The following is a 24,513-nucleotide window of genomic DNA, read 5'->3' on the forward strand; positions in this document are numbered from 1 at the left end:
ATCCAACATTATTTCCTGCTTTCGATGATTCTGCCCATGGATGAAACCTACAGCTCCTTGGGCATTCTGTTCTTGCAGGTATGATTTGCGCCTGTTTTTAGCAAGATTAATAGCCTCCTTGTTTTTAACTACATAATGTGCTGTTAGCTGCTTGGTTACAGGAAACTGGTATTTGGAAACTTCAACAGAACATCAATACAGTCTACTTCTATTTAATATTTAGCTAGTACCTAATAACTAAAAGGGACACGGGTGGCGCTGTGGATTAAACCACAGAGCCTAGGACTTGCCGATCAGAAGGTCGGCGGTTCAAATCCCCGCAATGGGGTGAGCTCCCATTGCTTGGTCCCAGCTCCTGCCAATCTAGCAGCTCGAAAGCGCCTCAAAGTGCAGGTAAACAGTGTTTCCATGTGCTGCTCTGGTTTGCCAGAAGCGGCTTTGTCATGCTGGCCACATGACCTGGAAGCTGTATGCCGGCTCCCTCGGCCAATAACGCAAGTTGAGCACCGCAACCCCAGAGTCAGTCACGACTAGACCTAATGGTCAGGGGTCCCTTTACCTTTAATAACTAAAAAGTAATTTCTTACTTAGGTAAAGCATAATACAGAGGTTTAATTCTTAGGGAACAGCCCTAGAAGAGACCCTGTGATCATTATATGTGTTTCCCTGTACCCACATAAGCTGATAAGAGTCCTGCTGTGTAAAGCCAAAAGCCCAACCCCTCCAGCATTCTGTTCTCACAGGGGCCAATGGGAAACATGCAAGCTTCTCCCTTGATTTAGTGTTGCTTTGAGAAGAAGCCCTTCTGTAAACTGAGGGCAAGAGAAACAACTGCCCTCTGGCTGGCTCTGGTTTTAGATGAAAGTGAAGTTGTTACCGCTTATTTACTTGACAATTTTCATTATAAACATACAGAACAAGAAGTTCAGCAAGTTTGGTCATTTCAGCCATATGCTAAACCTTATCAAGCCAAACCACTCTTTCAATCAGTATTTCATTCAGTTTTGTTTTATTTTTACATCTCAATTTCTACCTTACTCTGCAAAGAAGCTCAAGGCAGATACAAGTAGTAAAGGCAGAACAAGCATAAGCCCCAGAAAATCCCAACATGCACTCAAAATAACCCCAGTATGCAGCCCAATACCAGTTGCATAAATCTAGGCATAGAACCAACCCAGCAAAATATAGCAGAGTTAATGCAGGACTGGCACAGCTTCACATAGAAGAAGGTGAGCCTTTATGTTTGATCAGGACTGGGGAGCCTGTGGCTTTTTCTGTTGTTTAGAGTCCAACTTCCATCACCCCTGATCATTGGTTGTGCTGTCAGGGGCTGATGGAAGTTGGAGTCCAACAACATCTGGACTCCCAACAACAGTTTTCCCTAGCCCTGGGTTGCATTGATGCTCCATAGCAGATCAAAGGGTTGCATAAAAGGCTGCTGGAAGAAACAGACTGTGGACTCTCTCTCTCTCTCTCTCTCTCTCTCTCTCTCTCTCTCTCTCTCTCTGTGTGTGTGTGTGTGTGTGTGTGTGTCTGTCTGTCTGTCTCTCTCTCTCTCTCTTTTTTTCCTCTGATCATAAAAGGCTTATCAGTTACCCAGATCTGCCTTTAGCATTTAGAAAAATATTTGCACTAATCCTGTCTGTCTCCCAGGGCCAGATGGCCACGTGACGAGGTACGGGTTGGAATGGCTGCTGAAGAACAGCTATGAAGGGCAGAAGCAGCAGGTCATGCAGCCACGCATTCTCTGGAATGCTCAGATCTACCAGGAAGCCCAGGTGCCCTCAGTGGACTGCCAGAGCTTCCTGGAGACCAACGAGGGCCTGAAAGAGTTCCTGCAGAACTTCTTGCTCTACGGGATCTCATTTGTGGAAAACGTCCCCCCAACCAAAGAAGACACCGAGATCTTAGCAGAGAGGATCAGCTTGATCAGGTAACTGTGTGGGTGTTATGGTAAGTGGAAATATGTCAGGGGCTTGCCTGGGTTGGGTTACAACACTGCTGTGCTTCTCCTCTGACTGAGCTCAGAATGGAGTGTAGCATTCTAGAGTCTGCAGCCTTTGCATTCAGCATCTCCTGCTAATGCTCATAGGGCTGGAAAGAGACTTGGAAACATTGACATCTGACCCTGCAGATGTTATTGGACTCAAGCTCTCATCAGACCCAGCCAGTGGCTATGGATTATTTTAGTCTGGAGACATCTGAAGTGCTCTATCTTCTCCACCCCTGTGTTAAAAGAATTTAGACAGGATGAGAGCTGCAAATCACTTAATAAATGCAACGTGAGTACTTTTTAAAAAGTGCATTTTATTATCTTGCAAAGCACCATCTAAATGAAAAACGTGTGTTCTACCACTGAGATATGGTTTAATCCAGCCTTCAGATGCCTGGTGCCCTCTAGGTGTTTTAGACTGCAATGCCCATCAGCTCCTGTGCTAGATGAGGCTGATGGGAGTTGCAGTCCAAAAAATCTGGAGTGCTCTAGGTTTGTTTAGTCCTTGTCTACCTGCATCAGTTGCATCTGGGCCCTGGTGGTTGTGGCATTTCTTCTGCTGCACTAGATAATGTGCTCCATGCTGGTGTCTATTGAGCATTATTGTGTTGATACACAGAACTGGGGGGGAAATGTTTATTTTTCTTCCCACTCACAATAAAGAAGAGTACCATCTTTTCCTTTAGCATTTGTTCAAGAGCTGCCAGAGTTGAGCATAGAACAAGGAGCAAGTTCTTTTGGCAGACTGGGAACATTTTAGTGTTCACGCCAATCACTGCTTCCTGTTTTCCCTGGAAAGGTTAGGAGAAACAGCCTCAGCCCCTGGAGACCCAAAGACCAAAGCAGTGCTTGGGACGTCAGAGGAAAGGACAAGGAATGTTTCTCTTCTCCGCCCCTTCCAATTTAAACTGCAATTGTCAGGCTGACCCTGGATTGCCCTGGGGGATTAGGAAAGAAGGGATTTATACCAGCTGCCTGCCTGCCGGCTCCCTTTCTCTCCAGCCTGGAAGTGGCCTAAGCAGCCTCTTTGGCCTGGGAGCTTCTAGTCTATCTTGCTGCTGTGTCTGATAATTGTTCCTTTCAACCCCTCCCATGCACAGCTTGTTCTTAAGGCTGGATTCTCTTTTCATCTTCTCAAATCCACCCAGATTCGTTCTCGCTTTAGTAAATTTTGTCACTCCTGAAAGATTGACATGTGCATACAAGATTTGGACTTGGTATCCTTAACCCCAGAAGGGAATTCAGGACTGGGTTCAGAGAGAAATAGCTGAAGTAGGAATATGGTTAGCTGATTGCGGGTGTTTAGATAAGCAGAGAGAGACCCTCTTGGCAGTTCCATCACACTCAGAAGTTCAATGGCCCAGAAAAGGGCATTCTCTTTGACAGCAGTTTAAGTTGTAGAAATCCCTCCTCACAGAGATGTGTCTGGCACCTTCATCATATTGTTTCTGCCTTATGCTGAAGACACTCCTCTTTCCCCTGGACTTTGATACCCGAGATGTGTATTTTCAGGAACTCACCTGTTCTTGTAATTTATTTATTTATTAGATTTATATACTGCCCCTTCATCGAAAGATCTAACACTATGCACGCTTCTAAGTCTGTGGAAATTTCTTCTGAGCAAGCATAGATAGAATTGGTCTGCACAGGTGTTGCGTCACCTGCCCATTCACATGAATTGTCAACAAGCCCACCTGCCATGGCTTCAGTGGTTGGTGCCAACACAGAGGACTTTATGTGTGTGCTTCTCTCTCTCTCTCTCCTTTTCCAGGGAGACTATCTATGGCAGGATGTGGCACTTCACCTCTGACTTCTCCCGGGGAGACACAGCGTACACCAAGCTGGCTTTGGACCGTCACACAGATACCACTTATTTCCAGGAACCCTGTGGGTATGTTCTAATGGCCTAAGAGGCAGGGACTGACACAAGTCACAAATGCACTGTACCTTTTTGTCACAATCAGGTGTAACCACATTATTATGTTTAATACTTCTATCCTGGTTACCTCTTTAGAACAGCCTACATTGGGCTTCCGTCCAAGCATTGTCTAGGTGATTAAGTAAGTAATGCAGACATATTTTAAGTTATCCTGAGGCTTGAATTGTTTAACAAATTTACATGGCCCATCTAGTCCAGCATCCTTTCTCTCACAGTAGCCAACCAGAAGCCTGTGGTATGCCAGGGAGCAGAGCATGAGCACAAGGACAACTCTCCCCTCCTGTGGTTTCCAACAGCTGGTATTGCTGCCTCTGACTGTGGAGCTAGAAGCCATTGATAGCCTCCTCCTCTATGAATTTGCCTAATCCTCTTTTAAAGACCTCCATCACTGCCTCCTGGGAGAGAGAGTTCTATAGTTTGAACTGCGTGAAACACTTTTTAAAATCTGTGCTAAATCTTCCAAAAACTACCCCATTCCCACCCCACCTTTGAACCCTGTAAGTTTTAGCCTTATTCCCTAACTAAATGCAGTTGACTGAAGCAGGTGCATATGGGCGGCATTCAGTGGTTCACATCCAGAAAATTAGATTCAATAACCTTTTGGCATCAACCTGAAGTCTGATGTTCCAGGAGCCCAAAGCAAGGAGGAACCAGGTGCTGTTCTACTTGAGATACCTTCTGTATCAGGGAATGGATACATTTCCTCCCAGGGACTAGACTTCTTTTAATGAGCCAGGAGCCAAAGCGGTAAAGACAAGAGTAATGTCAAAAACAGCAGTGGGGAACCCCTGGCCCACGGACCTAGTTATGCCTGTTAGGCCTCCCCATTTGGCCCACCAAGCCTTACCCACCTGCTCTACACCTGATGCCACATATGACATGGCTGAGCCAAAAGAGAGGCGGTAGGGGCACTGCCAGTCAGCTGATCAATGGTTCCTGAAAAGCCCTTTGCATGGGGCTTTGAAGCACCAACACGCAGCTCATTTTCCATGCTTAACAGAGCACAGGGCTTGCTTTTCACCTGCACTATTTGGTTTCAAACCACACAGACAAGAATGTGAAACCTGACATTGTGGCTTGGGATGATTGGCAGGTGGCCGGCTCTGCTCATCTGTCATATTGGGGACAAGGGGAGAGACAAGAATCCTGAATCTGACCGAACACGGGCTAGAGTTCAACTTTGAGCCTACCAAGTGGCAATAGCGACGGCAAAGAGGACCTTCTTCACCATTTCTATCGCATCTGCAGAAAACAGCAGCAGGAGACTATTCCAGGTGGTCCGCAATCTATCCGAACCACCTTCGTCATCGGGGCCTGATAGGGACCCCAATATCTCCTGCAATGCTTTTGCAAAGTTTTTTGCAGATAAAGTCGCTCAGATTCGGAGGGAGGTAGACTCCACCGTGGGAACAGGGCCGGGGCGGGAGAGTGCTAGAGACCTGTCTAGTCCAGTTGTGTGGGATCAATTCCAATCTGTTACCTCCGAGGATGTGGACAAGGCTGCTTGGACGAGTGAAACCAACCACCTGTCTCCTTGATCCTTGCCCATCCTGGCTTATAAAAGCTAGCCGGAAAGGGCTGGGCGATGGGCTTCGCGGGTTGGTGAATGCTTCTCTCTGTGAGGGAGCCTTCCCAGACCCGCTGAAAGAGGCGGTTATTAAACTGCTTCTTAAAAAACCATCTTTAGATGCGGCCAATATGGCCAACTATCGCCCAGTCTCAAATCTTCCATTCTTGGGCAAGGTGATTGAGCAGGTGGTTGCTGAACAACTCCAGGCACGCCTGGAAGAAGCGGACCATTTGGATCCCTTCCAGTCGGGATTCAGGCCTCATCATGGGACTGAAACTGCCTTGGTCGCACTGGTCGATGATCTCCGGCGGGCTAGGGACAAAGGTGACAGCTGTTTCCTAGTTCTGCTGGATCTCTCAGCGGCTTTTGACACCATCGACCATAACATCCTTCTGGACCGTCTAGAGGGGTTGGGAGCTGGGGGCACTGTCATACAGTGGTTCCGCTCCTTCCTACTGGGCCGTGTTCAGAAAGTGGTGGTGGGGGATGAGTGTTCGGACCCCTGGGCTCTCACTTGTGGGGTGCCTCAGGGTTCTGTCCTCTCCCCCATGCTTTTTAACATCTACATGCAGCCGCTGGGAGAGCTCATCAGGGGGTTTGGGCTGGGTGTCCATCAGTATGCGGACGATACCCAGCTCTACCTCTCTTTCAAATCAGAACCAGTGAAGGCAGTGAAGGTCTTGTGTGAGCGCCTGGAGGTGGTTGGAGGATGGATGGCAGCTAACAGATTGAGGTTGAATCCTGACAAGACAGAAGTACTGTTTGTGGGGGACAGGAGGCGGGCAGGTGTGGAGGACTCCCTGGTCCTGAATGGGGTAACTGTGCCCCTGAAGGACCAGGTGCGCAGCCTGGGAGTCATTCTGGACTCACAGCTGTCCATGGAGGCACAGGTCAATTCTGTGTCCAGGGCAGCTGTCTATCAGCTCCACCTGGTACGCAGGCTGAGACCCTACCTGCCTGCAGATTGTCTCACTAGAGTGGTGCATGCTCTGGTTATCTCCCGCTTGGACTACTGCAATGCGCTCTACGTGGGGCTACCTTCGAAGGTGACCCGGAAACTACAACTAATCCAGAATGCGGCAGCTAGATTGGTGACTGGGAGCGGCCGCCGAGACCACATAACACCGGTCTTGAAAGATCTACATTGGCTCCCAGTATGTTTCCTAGCACAGTTCAAAGTGTTGGTGCTGACCTGTAAAGCCCTAAGTGGCCTCGGTCCAGTATACCTGAAGGAGCGTCTCCACCCCCATCGTTCTGCCCGGACACTGAGGTCCAGCTCCGAGGGCCTTCTGGCGGTTCCCTCATTGCGAGAAGCCAAGTTGCAGGGAACCAGGCAGAGGGCCTTCTCGGTGGTGGTGCCTGCCCTGTGGAACGCCCTCCCATCAGATGTCAAAAAGGAAAACAGCTACCAGATTTTTAGAAGACATCCGAAGGCAGCCCTGTTTAGGGAGGCTTTTAATGTTTAAGAAATTAGTGTATTTTAATGTTTCTGTTGGAAGCCGCCCAGAGTGGCTGGGGAAACCCGGCCAGATGGGCGGGGTATAAATAATAAATTATTATTATTATGACTGTTGGCCAGGTCTAGTGTCCCACGCCTGGTTTAGAACAAGGCCACTGCAAAGGACCACAAGAGAGTTTGTTGATCTGACCTGTCGGGACCACTCTTAGAGCCACAACACAATCACTTTCCAGGCTGCATTCAGTTTCCACATTATATTTGAACTTTCGCATGACATTAAGGCCACTTTTGGAAATCTAGTGAAACATAGTGGAAGTTTTGTGCTCATTTCCATGTTAATTACTTCCAGAACAAAACCAGCATGCAACTGCATTAACCCAGAAGATCGTGGGAGTAATTGGCGAAAATTGGGGTGATAATGCCAGCCTACAGCTCTTTCCTGTGGTTCCCATGGGGAAATGGAAGCACACATGCAGAAAGAGTGACTTTCTACAATTGCTGGGTCACACCACACCCAGTGACATTTAGCACAACATTTAGCTGGTACAGTATATTGGTCAAAAAGCCAAAGCTCCATAATGCAACAGGTAATACATTGTGAAAGGAACAGTACAGGAGCATTAACAGGATACCCCCCCCCCCCGCCATCTGAATGTACTTATTGCCACCAAGTGACCGGCTCCTTCCTTGCCCCCCACAGCATCCAGGTTTTTCACTGCCTCCGGCACGAAGGGACAGGTGGTCGTACACTGCTTGTGGATGGCTTCTACGCAGCAGAGCAGGTGCTCCAGCAAGCCCCGGATGACTTTGAGCTCCTGACCAAGGTGCCACTGAAGCACGAATATATCGAGAATGTGGGGGGCTGCCACAACCACATGATTGGGGTTGGGCCTGTCTTGAATGTCTACCCTTGGAACAACGAGATCTACTTAATCAGGTGAGCTGGCCGGTGTCTGCACTGGTCTATGCAGCACCACAGACCACTCGAATGCTAGAGGTGGACTGAGGCCATTTGAGCCTCTGTCACCAGTCCTAGGCTCTACCCCCTTTGTGATAGCTACAGTCTTTAAAGAGGCCACACATGGGCCTGTAGACAGGCAGCTCTTCTCAGGCCCAGGGAAAGCACCTGTGAGGGTCCTGGATCTTGAGGTTGAATCCTGACAAGACAGAAGTACTGTTTGTGGGGGACAGGAGGCGGGCAGGTGTGCGGGACTCCCTGGTCCTGAATGGGGTAACTGTGCCCCTTAAGGACCAGGTGCGCTACCTGGGAGTCGTTTTGGACTCACAGCTGTCCATGGAGGCGCAGGTCAATTCTGTGTCCAGGGCAGCTGTCTATCAGCTCCATCTGGTAGACAGGCTGAGACCCTACCTGCCTGCAGACTGTCTCACCTGAGTGGTGCATGCTCTAGTTATCTCCCACTTGGACTACTGCAATGCGCTCTACGTGGGGCTACCTTTGAAGGTGACCCGGAAACTACAACTAATCCAGAATGCGGCAGCTAGACTGGTGACTGGGAGCGGCTGCCGAGACCACATAACACCGGTCTTGAAAGATCTACATTGGCTCCCAGTATGTTTCCGAGCACAGTTCAAGGTGTTGGTGCTGACCTTTAAAGCCCTAAATGGCCTCGGTCCAGTATACCTGAAGGAGCGTCTCCACCCCCATCATTCTGCCCAGACACTGAGGTCCAGCACCGAGGGCCTTCTGGTGGTTCCCTCATTGCGAGAAGCCAAGTTGCAGGGAACCAAGCAGAGGGCCTTCTCGGTAGTGGCGCCTGCCCTGTGGAACGCCCTCCCAACAGATGTCAAGGCAATAAGCAACTATTTTACTTTTAAAAGACAACTGAAGGCGGCCCTGTTTAGGGAGGCTTTTAATGTTTAATAAATTATTGTATTTTATTTTTCTGTTGGAAGCCACCCAGAGTGGCTGGGGAAACCCAGCCAGATGGGCGGGGTATAAATATATTATTATTATTATTATTATTATTATTATTATTATTATTATTATTTGGTGTTGAGGAATCTGGTCCAGGGGGCCCACCAGACTCCAGTTTAGCAGCCCCCCTGGTCTCCAGCATCAGGTTCTGTATCAAGAACCCATTGTGACTCCTTAGGGGGTGACTCTGCAACCTCTGACTTGGTATGCTGGGCACTACTGGATTCTGGAGTTGTGGCAACATCAGTTGGAGCAGTTTGTGTTCATGCAAACATGGTCGAATTGCATGTTCCACCACCAGAAGAGATGCCCGAGTGGTTTAACCACCAGTACCTCTTCCTGGGAAACACTGGGAACTGTAGTTCTGTGGAGGGAATAGTTGTTCTCCTAACAACTCAGCACACTTACCAAACTACAGTTCCCAGGCTGTGACTGTTTTAAAGTGACACAATACTGCTTTAAATGTATAGTGCAGATGAGGCCTTAAGCAGTCAGAGTTCAGCCAGAGCTGAGCAGGGTTTTGATCCTAGATATATCTACAGTCCTTTTTTGTTCCTCTAGCCATCCCAGCATGCTGCTTCGCAGCAAATAGTCCTGTACCAGAGCCCAGGTGAGGCTCCGTGGTGGATCTTGTGCTGATAAAATATTTGCCACTTTATTACAGAATCTGACTGGTCAAGAAGGGAAATCAAATTGTGCTGCAAAATTACCTCCTGCCCCCACCCCCTGGCAAGTTCCTACTGAATAGAATGACTCCCCAAAAATTAATGTTTGCTTTTTAAAAAAAAATCACAGGGGTGAAGCTACTAAAAGATGCACCATTTGGGCAAATTTAATGGCTGTGCACACCTTACACTATTCCTGTCCTTCCCCGTAATTTTTACAGAAAACGCAAGTACAGTTTATGTGTGCACAGGTATAAGGAACTTTTGGCTTCACAGATGTTACTCTACTACAGTTCCCATCATTCCTGGCCATTAGCCTTACTAGCTGGTAGAAACTGAAGTCTTAACAACAGGTTCCCCTCCTCTGATATACACAAAACGTTTGCTCCCACTGATAAATAGATAGCACTTCTAGCAGTCCTATCTCTGCCATGTGGATCCTTAGAGACCTACTTGTTCTCATGTGGTGATTGCAATTCTTAAGTAGTGCACTGTGGATGTTCCCGTCTGCTGCTTTATTTTAGGTACAACAACTACGACCGAGCCGTCATTAACACGGTGCCTTACGACACTGTGCACCGCTGGTACAGTGCACACCGCACTCTCACCGCCGAGCTAAGGAGACCAGAGAATGAGCTCTGGGTGAAGCTGAAGCCGGGCAAGGTAAAGTCATGACGAGCAGATCAGCATGTGGCTTTGGTGTGGAGGCATTTGGTACTAGCAGCTCAGACCTAAGTGCTCTTCCATTGCTAAACTACAGAATTAGCCCCCACAAGAGGTAGAGATTGCCAGCAATTTGGATGGCACTAAAAGAGGGTTGGACATGATCACAGAGAAGAAGGCTATTCATGTCTCCTAGTGACAACAATGGCTGTGTTCTATCCCCACTGCCAGAGATACTGCCACTTGCTAGGAATCACAGGTGGGGAGAGGGCTGCTCGGGTCTTCCCTGCAAGCTTCTCAATAGGCATCTGGTTGAACACAGTGATAGCAGAACGCTGTACTTGTGGAGCCTTTTTGGCTTGATCCAACAGGGCTGTTCTTCGCTTTGTGTCCAACCTCTTCCACGCAGGAGGGCAGAAATATATGTGTGCTATATCTGAACCATCCTTGTTATCTCTTTCAAGCATCTCAGGGGAAACACGAAGGGAACATACTAAGGCTCCCAGCACTAACTTAACACTAAACTAACATCTGCTCAAGAGTGAAGTGGGCAACAGACACTCAATTCTCGGTATAAAGTAGTTGTTTATGTTCATATTGTGGGGAACTTCAAGCCCACAGGCCAGTTTAGCCCGTGAGGCTGTTTTTACCCAAACCATGCCCATCTGTCCAAGGTCTGACATCATATGTGACATATGGTGTAGAGCAGGCATCCCCAAACTTGGCCCTCCAGCTGTTTTGGGACTACAACTCCCATGATCCCTAGCTAACAGGACCAGTGGTCAGGGATGATGGGAATTGTAGTCCCAAAACAGCTGGAGGGCCAAGTTTGGGGATGCCTGGTGTAGAGCAAGTAAAGATGTGGCTCAGATTGGGGCTGCTCTCAGCAGCCATCAGTTGAGAGGTGCTGAGAGAGAGACCTTCTGAAGTCATCCCCTGATTATTGTTATGGTGATAATTTATTATTTATATGCTGCCCATCTAGACTGGGTGGCTTCCAACAAAGTAAAAACGTTTAGCTAAATGTTTTTAAACAGTAAAACATCAAATATTTAAAAACTTCCCTATACAGGGCTGCCTTCAGATGTTTTCTAAAAGTCAGATAGTTGTTTGTTTCCTTGACATCTGACAGGAGGGTGTTCTACAGAGTGAGTGCAAATGCCAAGAAGGCCCTCTGCGATGCCACAAATGACTCCAGATGATTGGCAGGTGTGCGGACCAACCCACCTTTCAAAGTTGGGGTGGAGGGAGAAAGGAGCCAGGTCACTTACCCCCATTATTGCTGTACTAAGTAGCCTCATCACAGCTACACACAGTTTTATACACAGACAGACACATGCTCCTTCAATACGTGGCCTCTCCATTTCAAGTGTTGGGAAAGACCCCTCTGCCTGAGGCCCAGATAGTGATGTAGGAGAGCTGGGGTGCGGGGGAATCACATCTGGTAACCAATGCACCCCTTTGGTTTCAGCTAATGCATGGGTAGACAGGTCTAAGAAGCCTGGGATGCAAATTTTCATATGGTCTTCCAGCAGCTATGGTGGCTCATTGACCAGAAGTAATGTTTTTAGCATTAACTCTGGAAGTATATGCTTGATTCTGACCAAACTCAGCCTCCTAGAGCACAATATACATCAGGAGGCTTAGTTTGGTTGGAATCAGGTATACACGTCTAGTAAATACATTTCACTGTGGTCAATGATCCACCATAGCCACTAGAGGGCTATGAGAACTTGTGTTCCAGGCTTTTTAGACTCTTGTACCTGTGTACTGTCTGAAACCAAAGGGGTTCATTGGTTGCCAGATGCAAAATATAATGGCATTATTTTCAGCTCTCCTACCCCCCACTAAGAGAGTTGTAATGCAAAGCTGTGCAGACAACCCTGGGTTGGGTGGACAGATCTTCTGACCCTTGTATAAAGCAGCTTCCTCAGCTTGTCTTCCATTTCCAAAAGAATTGGGGAGACAAGCTACGTGTCTGTTCCTGCTAATATTACCTAACCAGATGCCAATGATGTAACAGGTATATGAAGAACCTTGCGGCATGGACACAAATTTCCCATTCGTTCTTTCTGCAGGCCCTGTTTGTGGACAACTGGCGAGTTCTGCATGGCCGGGAGTCTTTCACAGGTTACCGCCAGCTCTGTGGCTGCTACCTAACTAGAGATGACGTGCTGAATACAGCCCGCTTCCTGGGGCTGCAAGCCTAGCTTGTCCCAGGCTTCCGGAATTTTGGGGATTGCGGATCCAGGAATGAGAGAGAGCTTTTCGCAATATACCTCACAGACTTGACCTTCTGCTCGCAAGAGGAGGAGAGTTCCCCATGGGATTACTTGATTGTCAGCCAGCCCAGGCAGTTTATTTGCCTACACACACACACACACACACACACACACACACACTATCCCATTTTGGGGGGGTCTTTTGTTGTCCAACTCCCTTTGGCTTTCACGGCACAATGGACTCATTTGGTGCGTGAAGGAATCAACGTCCGCTGCAGCACTCGAGGTGCCAGATCTTGTTGTGCCTTTTTGCTGTTGAAACTGAACTGTAATGCTAACTTTGCTCAGCTGGCATTCTTTACACCGGCACTCCATAGTTTTGCTCACCAAAGGACCAGTGAGTGTCCTTAGAAGTGTGGGGGAGAGAACTCTCTCCACCCGCTGCCAGTCTCCAAACACCTTCAAAGATAAGCAAGTGCCAGGTGTTGGAAGCTTTTAGGGTTCTCCCCATTGCCTGCTGATGGCTCAAACTTGCCATATTGATAGGAAAGCAGGTACAGGAAATTTTGTGGCGAGGGAGGAAAGCTGCATGGCTGGAGCCAGAAAATTATGCTGGGGGTCCTTCCTTACCAGATCTGCAAACGACAATTCGTGCGCAGAGACATCTTCCCCTTCCCCATATCCTGCGTTGTTTTTCTTTTGCCATGATAGCTCCTCCTAGTCCATCTGAAACCACCTTGTTGCCCTCTCTTCATTTTGGTTCTTGAATATATATTTTTGCCTTGTGCTTTTTCTTTTCCTTTCTTTTTGCTTTGGCCTGCCAAGGATTTACTCCTACTTCGTTGATAGCCTCTCACCTTGTCAGCAATAGGAAAGTAATTGAATTAGGAGCAGTGGCACTGTCAGGGCAGGACTCTGGGGCAGAGCTCATGGTCCCCAAAGCAAAATGAGCATGGAGGCCGACAGACATGGCAGCAGGACTGACTTTTCACGTTTTTGAAGTTACTGGAACAAGATGAATGAGGAAGGGGTTCCCAGCTGTGGTTTCTTTGGTTAAAAAAAATGAGGTGCTGGTACTCATATCTAGTACCAAGGATGCCAGCACAAAATGAGGCAATGTTCCTCCATACAGGTGGGAAAACGCACTGACTTGCCATAAAACCAGTGGTGGGCCTACATTTTTGGGGCCCTGAAGCTTGCTCTGTTATGGGGGCCCCTTGTCAACCAGGAACAAGGTATGGGTAACCACGGTTGTCTTCCTCAATGGGGTGGTTTCATGACACGTCACCACAATTAAATAATAATAATTCAACTACTGCATCTCATATTTTGATTGAAATTGCTGTCCCGCGAGACTCTACCTTTGCAACGTTTGTGCTAATGTCTCTCAAACTTTGGGATTGTTGAAAAAGTAATCGATTTGACTTGTGCAGCTGCACTAAAGTCACTTCTGGAGCCCCTCTGGGATTAAGGGCCCTGAAGCTTAAGCTTCATTAGTTTCATAGTAGATCGGCCCCTGCATAAGACCATTAAGTCCAGCATCTAAAATTAACCATTGCCACTGCTGTTTCGAGGGAAGGCCTGAAGCAGTTGAGCCCTGTTCTGGAAAATACCTCAAGAAAAGAAAGGAAACAAAGCCAACCTCCTTAAATTCTGTGCTCCTTGAGTTGCGAATCTCTCTGCTAGCTGAGCAACTTACCAGTTTCGTTTTGGAACTACGGGCCTTTCTCAGTAGCTGCCTTTTGTACCAGTAGGAATAGGAATAGCACACAGAGGACACTTTTGCTAGAATTCAAGTGAATGTCTTAAGTGAAGAAACTGTGCCCAACAACCTCACTGCCTGTACAAAATAGCTTTTTTTGGCCACGAACAAAGGAGTCTGTGTATGTGCAAATGAGGTATGAATGTAAGCCATTCGCCAGGAGTACGACCTTATGGGTCCTTTCAGCACGGTGGGACTCCTTTCTCTCGTGTTGCAGCTCTTGGCCAGGACAAAGTTGGGATATCAAGGGCTGCTATTTCTGGTGACACAGGAAGTCATTACCTGCCATTGCAAAAGCCCCTCAAGTAGCTGCTAAAGACCCACTTTTTCTGTCCCTGAATTGAATGTAAACTTCCTGCCACCCAGCCCACATTGGACTTGCATCTATGCTTCAGTTGTTAATCATGGCTAACAATGCAACACTTAGTTCAGATGCAGACTCCTTGCCTATGTCTCCAGTTCACGCAGTTCAGTCTTTTTAAAAAAAGTTTTTATGCATGTTTCTATTTCTGTGAAATTAGCTTCACAATGTATTTGAGAGTAAATGCCTGAAAATATTTTATATGTTTTTAATCTCAGGCAGAGGGAGGCGTTGAAAGAACTGAAAGAGGTAGTAGAACGTCTGCTGTGGTTTAACATATTTCCACTGGTGAATCTGGCAAGATCTGGGCCAAATCCATTTCCTGTAGCTGGAACACCTTTTTGTCAAATAGGGGTTGGCAAACGGCTTCAACTAGCTACGCCAGTGGACTTTTTTTTCCCCTGGGAAAAGGAAAGCAACTCCCAACTCCACATGATCTGAGGTATGACCAGAAACAGGTGCACAGGGTCATTGCTATAATTGACCTTTGACATGCCAAACTGAAGAAAGAAAAGACCCATTAAGGAGCTGTGAAAATCTGTTCTCTATTAGTAAACAGGAAGTAATGCTGAACTTCCCTGGTGGCATTTTTGGTGCTTGGTGGCTTTCCCTTCATGCATCAAAGTAAGATAAGCTGTTAAGATTCCTCTAGGAGTGCCAAAAAATAGAGACCTAAAGCTGAGTTTTGCATAGAAGTGATGTATTTTGGACAGTGCTGCTGCAGCAGAAGTGAGGGAGGATGGGGTGTCATTTAATGCTTCTCCAGGAAAACACAAATCCAGGGCAAGAGTATAGATTGTAGCTTAGCCTCCTGTGGTCTTCAAGTACCATACAAGTTGGTCACCAGCAAAGTGTCCAGGGCTGGTTGTTTCCATTACTCTACCAACCCTTTGCTTGAGTATTTGTACCACATCATTGCTGTCTGGTACAGCTGGGTTGACTGTGACCCTCAAGATAACTGCTGGACTCCTAACTCCAATCACCTCTGATTGTTAGTTATGCTGGCTGGGGCTGATGGGAGTTGTAGTTCAACAGCGTCTAGAGGACTGCAGGTTCCTCAGCCCTTTGTGGGGCTTCCTCAGTGACCTAACATGGTTCTAATTCCTCTGTGAACTTTTTCTTTGACGTTTGTTAGCATACAGGACCATTCAGGTTTGGGGGAGTGAACAGGGTGACACACATAATTTCCCTGCTTGTGTTCGCTTTTTTATAAAGTGTGGAACATCATGATCAAGCTGCTTGTGATGCAATAGCCCAATACAGAGGCACCTCTTCATGCAAACACACCATCTTTCTGTAAATCTTTCTGAGTCATAAACCTCACCACCAGCCATACGTGCTTCTGAGGCCTGTTGCCTGGAAGCTGGTGACTTTCTGAAGTGGAACCTGGTTTTGCACCGAGAAAAGAAGGTTGAAATGCAAATGCCAGGTGTGTTTGCTCCAAGATGCAGCTCTAGCGTGGTGCTTTGTGCTGTTGCCCAGGCACTTCCCTGCACACATTTTTGCAAGCAGAAAAATTATAACATCAGAAACAGCTGACATAGTTTGCGTGCTCTTTCAGCCTCAGCCCTCTGCCGATCTATGCATTAGGTGTTTTGGGTAAGAATAGCTTGCCTTCACTGTGGCGTTTCTGGTCATATTTTGAAACCAGCATTTTCTGCATCTCTCTCTCTGCTAATAAAAAAGTGGCATTTCTTTTCAGAGCAGCTGGCTTGTGGCTTAATATTCTATTCAACAGGTGGTTTCATGTATAATGCAACCATAGCTGTCTCAGTTCCAGCTAACTTTCTGTAGATATGACAAAAGCTCTTTCACCTTTCCCCCATGACTTTTCACAATTCTGTCTCCATCAAAGGGAGTGGGGGGCAAGAATAGGGAATAAGCCTTTCCTAGATGCTTGCTGTCTCCCTACTGAGCTGAAGCTAAATAAATGTAAGTAAAATTCTACATGTGGTGGAATTCAGTGTTCCTTTGCACTAGATCTGGGTTAATCTGTGCAGAATTTTGTTGGAAAACAGCATGCAGAACACAAAGACTTGGATTGCTACATGAGATCAAAATCCATTTACTTCAAGGTTAGCTAACCTGTGATCCTCCCAGGTGTTGCTGGACTCTCAATTCCCATCAGCACTAGCCAGGACAGCCAGTGCTCAGGGGTGATGGGAGCCAGAGTCCAGCAACATGTGGGGGACCACATGTTCCACTATTTCTGCATGGTTTAATAAGCACTTTCACAGTTGTCCTCCATGAACCTGTCTAAGAATCCCTTACAAAAGCTCTCTAAGCCTGTGACTATCACAACCTCATCTTATACTTGCAAATTCCATAAATTATCCTTAGTGTGTTGGGAAAGTACTTTTTCCTTTTGTTGATACTGAACCCTATTGCCAATCAGCTTTGTTAATGATCTCAAATTCCAAATGTTACAAAATGGGAGAGAAGTTTTCATCTTTTCTACATCAGGTATGGCCCTCTGGAAGTTCCTGGAATTCCAAAGTCCATAATCTCTGCTAGATTCCCCTTCCCTGTTCTACACAGTTCATGCACACCTATTTTTAACCCTCACAGTCTTTCTTAGATCTTTCTGAAGAAGTGTGCATGCACACGAAAGCTCATACCTATGACAAACTTGGTTGGTCTCTAAGGTGCTACTGGAAGGAATTTTTATTTTATTTTCTGTTTCGACTACGTCAGACCAACACAGTTACCTACCTGTTTCTTAGATGAAGTAGCCTAGAGAAGATGAGCAACAGCATGCCTTTGGATTGTAGGACAGCTGAGGATCTGGCCTACTGGTCAGATTTTGTTTCCCATCCATGCTTTCCCTGCAGCATAGTTAAGAAATGAAAGACAAGTGATACTTGGGGTGTGTGAAAGCAAGGCAGTGCTTGGTTTATTGCAATGAGATTAATTCTGCATAGAAACCACACAGAAGCTTGTGGTAAACCTCATCTAGCCAAATGCGACATTGCCTCTTATTTCGCAGGAAAATGACTTCATTTCCCTAATCTGAAACCAGCACCCACTATATTTAAATACTTCAATTAAGCACTTCACAAGATCATCCGACAACAAAAATTGACAACTTGGGTGTTTCCAAGGTGGCAGCTTTCATTCTCTCCCATTCTGCCTCAGCAAGTAGGGCTTTTGCATTTACTCAGATTTTTTTTTAATCTATTCTTAATTTTAAATTTTGTGTTTGTAAACTTTTATGCTTTAGCCCTTTATAGACTTCAGTTGTTTGATTTTAGAGGAAAGCCATGCTTTTGTCCCTTGCTGTTCATTGTGAAGGCCTTGGCTACATACAATAAAAATTGAACTGCATTAGGCCCCTAAATGCAAGCTGGCCTGGGATTGGTTTCACTTGGGAGTGCTCAAGTGGAGCTGATTCTAGCAGGGGTCAGCTCCACTCAGGAGCAACAGTTGGGAGCTCCCAAGTGAAACCAAACATAGCTGGGGCTATATTTGAGGTCAATTGCAAAAGCCCCACTTGCCAAGGGATAATTGGCACCATGGTTTAATGTGCTAGATTGTTCATTTGCAGCTGCACCTCTACCTATTTCCACATCTGATGCCATAGGGCACCCAGCAGGGGCAGGTGGGGATGACAGCATTGTGGGGCTAATTAAGCCTCTTGGAGGGCCTAATTTGGCTTAGGCTAGAGGTTTCCTGTTCCTGTTTTATTGTTGCCTGGTCACTGTTCTTCTGTAAACAATGTGCACAGATGCAAATGTGGAAGTGAAACAGTTTTTCCAGTGTGTCTCTGCGTGTATACCAAGCATGTCATTTTAGAAATGTGTGTTTATTTCAAATCAGTTTTTAAAATATGAGTTTATTTAGGTGTGTATCATGTGAATATCTTAAGGATTGATGTTTACATGAGTGTTTCAGTGCAAATTTAAAGTTGAGGTAATATCCACCTAAGCCCTCCTTAGAGTAGACCCACTACTCTAATGAACCTGTTTGTCATTTCCATTAACTTCATTGGGTCTATTCTGAGAGTGACTAGCGTTGAACACCACCCACTAATGATGATGATGATGATGATGATGATTTAGAACAAAAACCTGCCACTAAAATGGGGCTATGCACATTTGAAACCACACATCTTCCAAGTACCGTAGCTAGGGTGATCTACCCATGCAGTGCCAGTGTCAGATTTTCAGAGTTCCCCAAAGAGAAGTGAAAACCTTGGGGAAATAGGACAATGATGTGGAGATGCCCTGTAAAAAAAATGAAGGAGCAAAATGTAGCAGTTCCAGAGTAAACTCCTAATGTGGAAACACCAGGAATAATCCTGGAGATTATTATTCTTTAGAAGTCAGAGGAAGGGTACTCTTCGACCGTTCAGAGGAAGAAAGGCCAACTCCACACACACAAGCCTTCTTTCAGGAGAAACACTGTCAATCATCCAGAGAAGCAGAAGCTGCCGGTTGTTTTGTTCCCACCCCCTTACCCAGTGCTAGAACAAACAGTGCTCCAACAACCAATTATGAACCTAGGGAGCTGCCAAATCCTGACTCAGATCATTGGTCCATCTCTCTCAGTAGTGTCAGTGCTGAGTGGCAGTGTCTCCCACAGGCGGAACATTCCCAGCCCTACCTGTAAATGCTCGGATCGAACAAGGGACCAAAGCAGATGTTCCACCTTTGACCTGCTGCTATTTCCCCATTTGTCTTGGGGTTGCAGAAGTGAAGGGAAGGACACAGGCACCTGCCAGCAGCCACACAAACAAGAGCTTCTGGATATAGGTTTGGTTGTGTTTATTTGTATTCAGTTGACAGCTGTTTCATAGATCGCTTGATCGAAAGGCAGAGTATAAATCTACAAATAAAATTAATGATCTGGCCCATAGAAGGCCATCAACTGGCCTGCTAGATGTGAGGGTTGCAGCTGGTTAGATTGATGAAAGGGGAAATACCAGTAGGCAAAACAAGTAGGAACTGCAACAAAACACCAACAGCATTCAATGTTCCTGTTCAGGATTCCAGCTCCTCCATTGCATTCCCCCTTTCTTGCTTTCCCAATGACTCTCACTCACCCAAAGGAGGCTAGTCCATTGGGGCAATGGAGGCACTGCTCTAACAGCCTTAGTCTGTCCCCAGGCAGGTCCCATCTGCCCACCTTCTTACAACCAATCCAAGGAGTGGCCCTGCCTGTCAGCTTCCTCCTCCTTAGCCTCAACGTTGCCCTTGTAGACTTCGGCAGGGAAGAAAAGGATAGGGAGAAAAACCAGAAGGAATTGGCTCTGTCTTACATTGGCTGTGGTTGCACCTGTCAATCGACTCTGGCTCGGTTGGGTATCTTGCCTTGCACCCTACCAGTACAAATGGGTGCCAGCCACCACAGCACTCACCATTTCAAATCACCCATGCATGCTCAGTCCTTGTTGGGCCACTTTTGGTTACATACGCAATCAAACTCCCAACCCGAACATCAGAAACAGAGCGGATGCTGCTGCTAAACAGGACTCGTTGCTGTACTGTTGTCATTTAATCTTGGAAACGATGGCCCTGTCAAACATACTTTTTTTTTGTAAGGGTTGCTTTATTATTGGGTACAGCAAAATCCCAGATGGTTGGAGCAGTCCTGTTAGCAGCAGAGTCCGGGGGGATTAGGGAAGAATGCCAATGGAAAAAGAGCAAGAAAATGACAACAAATCCAAGCGCCAAACAAAATGCACCTTCCTGACCATACTTTTAAAAGGTGTTAGACATCTCACCAATTTGTATTCAGGCATTCTAACATTTATGCTCCCTAAAACTTGCTCCTTGCAATGATGTATAGGTGGTATTTAACTCCAACTAAATTAGCTAAAGGGACGCGAGTGGCGCTGTGGGCTAAACCACAGAGCCTAGGGCTTGCCGATCAGTAGGTTGGTGGTTCGAATCGGGTGAGCTCCCGTTGCTCGGTCCCAGCTCCTGCCCACCTAGCAGTTCAAAAGCACGTCAAAGTGCAAGTAGATAAATAGGTACCACTCCGGCGGGAAGGTAAACGGCGTTTCCGTGTGCTGCTCTGGTTCGCCAGAAGCGGCTTAGTCATGCTGGCCACATGACCTGGAAGCTGGAGTTGTGGCCAATAATGCGAGATGAGAGCCGCAACCCCAGAGTCGGTCATGACTGGACCTAATGGTCAGGGGTCCCTTTACCTTTAAATTAGCTAAAATGTATAGGATGAGAAACAAGAACTGTTGGAAATGTAAGGATAAAGAAGATTTTTACCATATGTGATGGACATGTGATAAAGTTAAAAGATTTTGGGGAAAGATTTATAATGAAATTTTTTTAAAAAATAAATAAATATACTTTCCCCCAAAAAAACCTGAAGCGTTCTTGTTAGGCATGACAGGAGAAGAAATTTCAAAGGTAGATAAGAGACTGTTTATGTATGCCACAATGGCAGTTAGGACTTTACTGGCCCAAAAATGGAAACAGCAAGAATTACCAATGATAGAAGAATGGCAGGTGAAGATGATGGACTATGCAGAATTAGCACTTTGTTGTTGTTTAGTCGTTTAGTCGTGTCCGACTCTTCGTGACCCCATGGACCATAGCACGCCAGGCACTCCTGTCTTGAACTGCCACCCGCAGTTTGGTCAGACTCATGTTGGTAGCTTCGAGAACACTGTCCAACCATCTTGTCCTCTGTCGTCCCCTTCTCCTAGTGCCCTCAATCTTTCCCAACATCAGGGTCTTTTCCAAGGATTCTTCTCTTCTCATGAGGTGGCCAAAGTATTGGAGCCTCAGCTTCACGATCTGTCCTTCCAGGGTGCACTCAGGGCTGATTTCCTTAAGAATTGATAGGTTTGATCTTCTTGCAGTCCATGGGACTCTCAAGAGTCTCCTCTTAGAGAGAATTAGCACAGTTGATGGTAAAAATCCAAAACCAGAGCAACCAAACGTTCCAGAGTGACTGAAGTAAATTTATTCAATATATAGACAATCATTGTAAACATCTAAAGACACTAGCAGGACTGAGATAAATCTTGTATCGTCAAACAGATTGACTTATCTACAGATGTTTAAAGTTCAAAATATCTAAGGAAAAAGACAGAATGGAGACGATACAAATGTGTGTGAATATGAAATAGATATTTAAAAAACCAGATGACGGGATGCAGGGAAGTCAAGAAGCTCTGTGGAGCTATTAATATACTAAATGAATATGTTATATTAGGGCGCGTTGAATTTTTCATCTTTAGAAATCCTGATTTGAGGGATGTTAAAAAGTTGTGGTAGGATTAGGTAATTTGAAATATATTTTGGTTACTTGTAAATATTAGGTCTTGCTTGGTAAATATCTATGTGAAAAATTCCTACTTTTCAACATTTTTTTTAAAAAATCTGTCATTTAAACGTATAGGTTATTCCCCAATTTTCATGAAAACAGATGTTGATAAGTGCCTAAAATTGATTACAAGATACAGTGGTACCTTGCAAGATAAAATTAATTCGTTCTGCAAGTTGCTTCACATAGCAAAAAACTTGCAAAGCACAGTTTAAAATTTTCCCGGTCTACCCATTTAGTTAATGCGTTCCTATTCGTCTTGCGAAGCACGGTCATAGGAAACTTTGTCTTGCGAGACGCCTCACGCAACGCGTTCGTCTTGTGAGTTTTTCATTGCATGAGGCATTCGTCTGCGGGGTACCACTGTATTGTAGTTCTCTTATAGATGTATTGTAGTTATCTGTACTATTAATATTAATATTATACAACGGTATGTGATATCTTTTTTTGATTTCTACAACCAGTGATAACTGCTTCACTATGACTATGAAAAAGAACAAGACAGGGAACATTCACACATATGAGCAACCTTATTGGAAGTGGAAGAGACATGTTGCCTTCTGAATTACCAACTTTGTGAGACGTGTTAAGATATGGACTGTTGCTGAGAGAACAAAGTAGTGAGGATATGAGAAACTATCCAGCTGCCAGTGTTGCAAAAGACATATATCCTAAAGTACTTGAAAAATGGGAACGAGCAAACTGTTCTTTTATTTTCCCTGTTGTGAATTCAATAGTTACAGTATTAGCAAAGAGTCAAGAAAGTTGGGAGCAAGCAAAAAACATATCTCTTGGAAGGGGCAAGTTAGATATTAAAGAAGCCTTTGCTTAAAAACTTGACAAGCTCTTTGACATTCTAAATTGCAAATGTGAAATGATTGTGTACTCTGAATTTGTCTGTGCTACAGATTGCACAAAAGAAGCTCACATTAATTGTACATGCTCTAAAGACAAAAAGACCCCAGTGAAATAACTTGCTTTCATTAAAGGCCAGAGAAACAAGATTGGTTCTATTGGACCACACCAAATTGGTTTGCCAGATTTTCCAGAACATACCAGACTGATAAAGAAGCAAAAGCGAGAAGAGAACAAGATTTGCTGATGCTGAATATAAAAGGGAATGCTTGCAGACTTCTTCACTTCCATCACATGAAGAAAGTTCCTCCAGGGTTGGAAATGAGGAAAAAGAAACTGATACAGAAGATGGAAGTGAATCAAATTATGATTTAACAGTTCCTTCAACTTCTAATGGAGAAAAACAGTACAATACATTAGATATACCTAATGTTGCTATGCAATGCATCAGATACAATGTTGGTCTTCGTGCCACAGCTGCAATTACCGCCGCTGCATTTATTGATATCGGCTTGATCACTGAAGAAAATACAAAACTTGTTGCTGACCACAATAAAGTAAAGAGAGCGCAGGAGCCTATGCAAGTACACAGGAAAAAAGGGAGGGCTACTTCAGAGGCCAAGAAGCAGGTCATCGGCTTTTGTCAAGAAATGAATCAAAACAGGACTTGATTAAACTTGTTATTAATTCTAATGTTATTCTTTTCTCTTTTTTACTATAATAGGACATTATAAGATAAAGCAATGATATGTTGTTACAGCTGGAAACAAAATTTCTTGTATAAAATGATTAAAAACTAACTTCGCTTCAAAATGCGAGTTTTCGGCTTTTTTTAGTGTATTTCAAACAGATCTCAATTTACCACATATCACATATTTTTAGAACCCCTCATTGAGCAAATTTTTTTTTAAAAAAATTGTCCTTAAATGACAAGCCCTAATGTTATATATATGTTAAAAATGGAAAATACTGTAAATTAAAATTTTATAATAAAACTTCCTCCTTGTCACTTTGAAGAAAAATAAATATGTAATCCCAGATGAAGCAATTATAAATTATATAAACTGAAATAAATGCCTGTTTAATTACAGAAATAAGGTAAATCCATAAATATACATTTCTCTGATTATGCAGACTTTTATTTATATATTTAATTAAACAAACTGGGATCTCAGTGTGGGAGGGAGAGAGACTAGTTGAATAGTAAAGCATTGGCAGAACTATAAATACTGTTGCTCTGTTAAGGCTGGAGTTCTCCAGGCCAGGCAAATTCATGGGGAAACCATTGAGGTAAATAGATAAAAAGTGGTTTCCAAACTATGGGCTTTTAGTGTGACCCAGGCATGCTTCAACCCTACGATACATGTAAGTGTAACTGGCCATTTTATGCTTCAGCACCTGTAGCTGCTGCTTTTTCCGTATACATCCTGGCAGTGGCATATTTTGGGCTCTCAACTTTCAGTGGCGCCCTGTGTAAGACAAACTTGGGGGGGGGGCTTTTCTTGCACTCTATTCTGCAGCGTTTTTGTGGCACCCCTTGCAATGCAGCATACAGTGCAGTTGCGCTATCCTAAAACTGCCTCTGGTCCTAGAATGTACTGTTGAACCTGTGAGTGTGATGTAACTAAGCGTACAATTTCAGCACTGGGTCTTCGATCCTACCACCACCACCACATCTTAAAGAAAAATGCAATGTTTTCATTGTAGGGCAACATTTAAAACCAATTAAAAACAAGCCACCAGCCCAAGGAAGGTATTACTGAATGTATATGGAAACTAAGAAGCATGGTAATAGGACTCA

The 24,513-nt window shown here is 45.2% G+C and overlaps 1 protein-coding gene across 4 annotated transcripts in view; it reads left to right on the forward strand.

Moving 5' to 3' along the window:
- Window positions 1-23,525, forward strand: part of TMLHE (trimethyllysine hydroxylase, epsilon) — a 36,716-nt gene extending 13,191 nt beyond the window's left edge. For all 4 annotated transcript variants that reach the window (XM_035102983.2, XM_060270647.1, XM_060270648.1 and 1 more), the window contains 5 exons: window positions 1,654-1,933; window positions 3,765-3,884; window positions 7,662-7,898; window positions 10,087-10,225; window positions 12,304-23,525. In XM_035102983.2, the coding sequence (XP_034958874.2) occupies window positions 1,654-1,933; window positions 3,765-3,884; window positions 7,662-7,898; window positions 10,087-10,225; window positions 12,304-12,435 (908 nt within the window). In that variant the 3' untranslated portion in view covers window positions 12,436-23,525. The remainder of the gene's footprint in view (window positions 1-1,653; window positions 1,934-3,764; window positions 3,885-7,661; window positions 7,899-10,086; window positions 10,226-12,303) is intronic.
- The last annotated feature ends 988 nt before the right edge of the window (window positions 23,526-24,513 follow it).

The sequence above is a fragment of the Zootoca vivipara genome, chromosome Z (assembly GCF_963506605.1).
Source record: "Zootoca vivipara chromosome Z, rZooViv1.1, whole genome shotgun sequence".
NCBI lineage: Eukaryota > Metazoa > Chordata > Lepidosauria > Squamata > Lacertidae > Zootoca > Zootoca vivipara.